Source organism: Haliaeetus leucocephalus, unplaced genomic scaffold (genome assembly GCF_000737465.1).
Source record: "Haliaeetus leucocephalus isolate CR32 unplaced genomic scaffold, Haliaeetus_leucocephalus-4.0 Scaffold339, whole genome shotgun sequence".
NCBI lineage: Eukaryota > Metazoa > Chordata > Aves > Accipitriformes > Accipitridae > Haliaeetus > Haliaeetus leucocephalus.
In genome coordinates, this window is record NW_010972775.1 from 6990537 (window position 1) to 6996566 (window position 6030).

Genomic DNA, 6030 nt, shown 5'->3' on the forward strand with positions numbered 1-6030 from the left:
GGGCCGAACGCGGCCCTGGCGGGTCCGGCTTCTGAGCGGCCGAGCGCGGCAGGTGACCGTGACCTCGGTTTGCTGCAGATGCGTAGTCCTTTCCCTGAGGGGGGGCGGGAGCCAGGTGCCTGGGGCATGGCTGCTTGTAACTGTGCGCTGCAGGGCTGGCACTTCGTGCTGGGATGCCGGGTGTGAGGACGAAGGACGGGCTAGGCCCCGCTCGCCGGCTCGCCTGCCGCTCTGGGCTTACATGGAGTCCTTTGTGCGTACTCCTCGCCGCAGAATTTTGCGTGATCCACTATCTAACGGGCGAGGAGGTACTGGGGCTTCTCGGCACCGACGGGGTAGGCAGGTGTGCCAGACCTGGGTTTGCGCTTCCACCCGGGCATGGCCCACTCGCGCTGTGGGTGTGGGGTGTGCTGCCTCGTGGGCTCGGGCACAGGCAGATCTACCCGTCTCTGAGCGGCCCACGGTCCTTGGAATTGCGGCGGTCGCGCAGAGACAAACGTGAAGGGCACGCAGAAACGCAGCCGTGGTTGCCAGCCAGTTTTTCTATTCCAGCTTTCTATCAAAGAAGTAGCTGCCTTGCTTGATGGAGTGGTGGTGTTCGGTAGCAAATACTGTGTAACACCTGCTTTATGAGCAGTGTTTTTTATTTTGCAAGAATCAAAAAATAAGATTGAACTGAAATAAACATGGTTTCTCGTGTAAAAGGAACAATTCGGTGCTAATGCTCATTTTAATGTTCAAGCATTCTGCTATTTATAGAACAGGAAAATAGATTTTTATACCTTTTTATTCTCATTACATTTCCCACTTGAAATTTCCTATCAGTGTGCTGAAATCAAACTGTTTCTGAAGATGAATTTTATTCTAGAAGTATCACTTTCTCCATTTTTGTTTTCTTGCAGCAGGATCTTTGATGACCACAAAGCATTCACAGCCACAATCTACACTGGCAAAAAGTCTAACTTCAACAAGTACAAATACTCCTTATTTTAAAGCAGCAGGTACAATATTACACTGTTTCTTCTGTTTTTCTTCTATGAGCCTTTTTCCTCAGTGTCTCGAGTTTTGTAGTAAAGTTCTTGAATTATACATCTCAGAAGCCTGTACGTGCTTTTGCAGTGGTAAAAGACATTATAGTATAACACATTATGAATTACTCTTCGACGACCTTAACAATTAGTTTGGATTATATAATTAGAAAATTGGTCCATATAAGATCTTACAAGTAGAAAACAACCAGTTAAACTGCCATTGTGGTTCATGTGTTTTATACCCTCCCAGGATGGTGGAAATTCTTGAAAGACTCCAGCATTCTGCAGGAACTTGTTACTGTTCCCTATTGAACATAAATACAGTTTTTGAAGCTCACTAGGGGGTGCATCAGGACCGGCTGACACACTGTTCTTGCTAGTAATTTAAGAGGTGGTAATGAACACATACAAACAGCAAATGGCTGAGCTAGCTGTAAACTTAATTAGACCTGAACTAAAAATAGGTTACATGTGTCAACCTGCTTCTGTACCTAAACTGATTACTTCTGCTGACAAACACTGGCTGAGGCAGCACTAATCCATACTAAGCTCTGTTCTCGTGTTGTACTGAATTGTGTTGCTGTGCTGTCCTGTACAGAACTTCTGTGAGATCTTGCAGGCTATCCTGCTATGTGGTGTAGCTCACTTGGCTAATGCAGTGGTTCCCACAACGCAAACTTGTACTGCTGTTCCCTGGATAATAAGGAAAGCCCTTTATGCAGTGTCAGTGCATATGTGTGAGTGTGTGTACATGTATAAAAGAAAATGTGTGTATATATACTTCAGCTTATATAGCTTTTTTTAATTCACTTTCTTAATTTTATTCACGTATTTCACCTTTCAGAAAGTACAGAAATTCCATCTTACGTGACTAAATGTCCTAGCAACGGGCTTTGCAGTAGATTGCCACCAGACTGCATGACGTGTAACACAAACTATTCCTGTATATATGGGAAGCCAGCCACTTTTGATTGCAAAGTCAAGCCACATGTTCATTGTGTTGTAAGTAACCTGTTACTTTTAAACCCAAATTTAAGTCATTAATTAAACTGTGGCATCTTGTCATAAAATACAGAAAAATTGATTTCCAGGTTCTTACGTAGGCAGGTTTGCAGATCTGTGATACATTTAATCCAATTCGACTGTAGGCTGTTGCTGAAGAGGCAGACCTACCTTTCTCTGTTTTGCCTTTCTTGTGTCGGATCTTTTTGTTACACAGCCATGCAATTGGGTTAAATCAATTTGCTGACCAATCAAAACTGACCCATTTTGAGAGTGGGGAGGCTGAATATCTGTCAGAGGTACAAATGGATCTTACAGGTGAGACCAAATGAGTCCTCCTTTTGGCAGTAGCCTTAGATTGGAGGAAGCAGTAACGTTAACCTGTGCTTTAATAGCTCTTTGTCAGTTTTCTAATGTTGATTTTTCTATTTTACTTGACTACATAGAGGTAGCAAAGAGGGTAATTGTTATTTTGCCCAAAACGTCTACCCGTGAGATGTAATTTGATGCTGCACGCTGTGAATTTCTTTTATTAGTAGTGAAGTGATAATGCTGTCCTTCTGTAGGATCAGAATAACCAGGAGCAGGAGAACTTTACAATTAACATGACATGCCAGTTTTGCTGGCAGCTTGCAACAACGGATTATGTGTGTACCAATTCTACAAACTGCATGACAGTTTCTTGTCCGCGACAACGATATAATGCCACATGTACAGTACGGGATCATATTCATTGTCTAGGTAAGGTGGGCTAAAACACATGCTGTAAAGATGCTTTTTTTTCTAAAGAATTCTTAACATTTTTTGTAATGGGTAAATACAATGATACAAAGTGATATTTTGTAACAGGTAAATACAAAACACTGTCCACTGCAGTAACAGCCTCCACCTTGATTAATCTATTGAATTTTTTTATAGTTACATGTTAATTTTTAAGCAGAATAGTGACATCTAACTGTAGACATTGGCTTTTAATACTGTTGTATACCTTCATGTGAGAGAAAGTAGTTTTGTTTTATTTTTGTCAATTTCTATGAATTAAGTTAATTTCGACACCACTAACAGAATCAGTGTCAAATGTCTCAGTAGGGTAATTAAAAAAATGCATGCTGGTTTCACCCAACTAGTTTAATTTTCACCCTGTTTGTTCAGTGAGCTCGCATGTTTTCTGATGTAGGACAAAGATTGATGGAACAAAGGACTGTAGTGTATATATGAGCTTTTGTGTTGACAGTGTTTGTTTCAGATAGTGTCAACCCTTTTAGACTCTTGTTAGGAAAACAGACTATTTTCTTGCTTGTCATTTTCTTACTCACTATGTGGTCCTTGTTTTGTTACATCAAGGTTTGAATGTTTTCTAATGTTTAGGTAATCGTGTCTTTCCTAAGATGCTCTATTGCAACTGGACTGGAGGTTATAAGTGGTCTACTGCCTTGGCGCTAAGGTACACAAGAACTGTTAGATAATGTCGAGCTAAAATAGATAATACTATTAGAAATAGATTAATTGTCTATAAAATCTTCAGTTTGTGTGTTTTTCTGCTTGGTATTTTTTAATGGTGTACTGGCTAACTAATATTTCATGTAGTCTAGCTTAGAATTCAGAGGCATAGGATGCCTGAAGATTTCATATGCTGTGATACTAGCTGTCTTCTGTAAACAGAGCTTGAGAGAAAACATTTACCCTATTTCTGCATCGAATGTACTTTCTTCAGAGTAGAGGCCAATCATACTTAGGCTTCACGAAGCGATCCATTTTTGGATTAGAGAGGACATGTTGGGCTTTTATTCTGTATGGTATCAAATGAGGTACCAAAAAATGAGGTACTCAAAAAAAAAAAATCTGCAGATTTATGTTTTTTTCTCCCAGTTTTGTATATGTTTTAAAAAATTAGGGCTGAAAATTGTCCAAATTACTTCTTGGCATCTGAAATGAATGCAGCTCTTTCTGAATTTGATAAAGTCACTGAGCTGCCTATAGTTGGTATACATTTGTTAGGCTTCCTTCCCAGCTGCAACAGCTAGAAATGCCTTAAGATGAAATTTCTTGCATTTTAAATTATTAGAGAAGAGACAAGTATAGCAGTATTGAAAGAAACTGTTTAGATTACTTTTGGAATATTAAGGCATTAGAGCACCACAATAGTGATTTGAAAGTAATGGTTCTTTTGGTCATAAGACCTTCTTCATTGAATTTTAGTATTTCAGAAGTGGTTAATATGATAAATTAGGTAGTGAGATTCTCTATTCCTGGACCCAAAGATACAATAAGACTCTGATTAAGAAAGCGATCTAACATACTTCCTTTTATAGCAAGAGTTGTTCTCTCTGCCACCAGCTGGAGAAACTTACTGTTGCCTGACTACTGCATGGGGATGAATTTAGCATTTCGGTCTGTTTCTATAGCTTGTTTGTTGGTTTGGGTTTTTTTTTTTAGCTTCTGCTAGCTTAGAAAAGCTGAGACACATTTATAAATTTGAGAGTTTGGGGTTTTATCACTTGTCACGAATTAAAAACTCTCAAGTCTCTGGATAGTATTAATTAGCAAAGAAATAGTGCTATTTCATCAAAAGCTTTCTCATTTAAAAACCCACTCCACTCTTCTTGTACAAAAAATGTGTAGTTTCTCAAATGAGGTAGAGCAAAACTGTCATCGACTTGTAGGTATGTCAGAAAGAAGTGTGTATGGATACCCAAACTGAGTTCCTCTAAAAAAAAAATAACAACGAATCATGTTTTTATTCTTACAGCATCACTCTTGGTGGATTTGGTGCCGATCGTTTCTATTTGGGCCAGTGGCGGGAAGGTCTGGGAAAACTCTTCAGCTTTGGTGGACTTGGAATATGGACACTAATTGATGTGCTGCTAATAGGTGTTGGCTATGTGGGACCTGCAGATGGTTCTCTTTATATTTAAATGTGGGTGCAACACGTTTCAGAGAGGAGTAATTGCTTGGAAGGGGCTCTAAATAAAAGAATGTAGAGATTTGAGCCTTTAAAGTAGAATGAAGAACAACTGTTCTTTCTATGTGCATATGTTTTAATGTACAGTATCTGTACTTAGTTCGCCTTTAACTAAGGTAAAATAAAAGAGTGGATCACTGAGTAAGTTGAAATTCATTTTCTTTCTTCTATGGACATGCTATTTTTCTATGAAAGAAGTTGAACGGCTAACCCGACTCTGCAGTGTGCTTGAACTTGGATGTTTGTCAAGTATCAAGAGAGATGCGAACTGACTTGAATATTGAGTTGTTTACTTCATATTTGTATGCTTGAATTTAACTTTAAAGCTAACTTCCCGAAATATGTCAGTGATGTTTTGGGTTTGGGTTGGGTTTTTTTTTGTTTGTTTGTCTTCGTGGGAGGATAATTTATTTGCCTGAATTACTCTAGCCGTATGTGGATCACCATGTTTTATGATGTTAATTACATTCATCTCTTGTTCTGGGATATAGCAAGAGCTAACATTTGCGTTGTGACTTGTTGACTTAAAATTGTGGGGGTTTTAGAATTAGATTGCAGTAACACCAAAAGCTAAACATGAAATAATTGAAATAGATTTTAGGATTGTTCCAGCATGCCTGTATTCCGGTGGGGTTTGACCCGCGTTATCTGTGAAAGGTACAATTCCTATTCTTGCGCTAGCAAGCTCGCCGAGCTGATTTTAAAAAAAGGCTTGGCACGATGGCGGAGGCGTTTGTCCCCTCACGACTTCGTACCGCGCCGCTGTGGCAAATGCGGTGCCGTTACGGAGGACGTGCGTCCTTTAGTTCCCGCGGGTACCCGAAGGTGCCCGCCTGCCTCTCGGCCGGGCGACCTCTGGCCTCCAACCGTCGCTTGCGTAGCGCGACGGTGCAGTAGAGCCGAACCCCCTGTCCCTTGAATAAACTTGAAGCTTGTGTGGAATTCAGTACCGACGGTGGTGTTTGCGACCTCGCCTTCGCTCCCGCTGCCCCGCTCCGGCCCTGCCCGGCCGGTTGAGGGCGGGAGGCGGAGCGC

The 6030-nt window shown here is 40.7% G+C and overlaps 1 protein-coding gene across 1 annotated transcript; it reads left to right on the plus strand.

The window, feature by feature from the left end:
• The first annotated feature begins 191 nt into the window (after positions 1–191).
• TM2D3 (TM2 domain containing 3) lies at positions 192–5136 on the plus strand. The gene is made up of 6 exons (XM_010571748.1): positions 192–253; positions 903–1001; positions 1876–2033; positions 2600–2774; positions 3402–3477; positions 4783–5136. The coding sequence occupies exons 2-6, from the start codon at positions 914–916 to the stop codon at positions 4946–4948; spliced, it is 663 nt and encodes a 220-aa protein (XP_010570050.1). The 5' UTR covers positions 192–253; positions 903–913; the 3' UTR covers positions 4949–5136.
• The last annotated feature ends 894 nt before the right edge of the window (positions 5137–6030 follow it).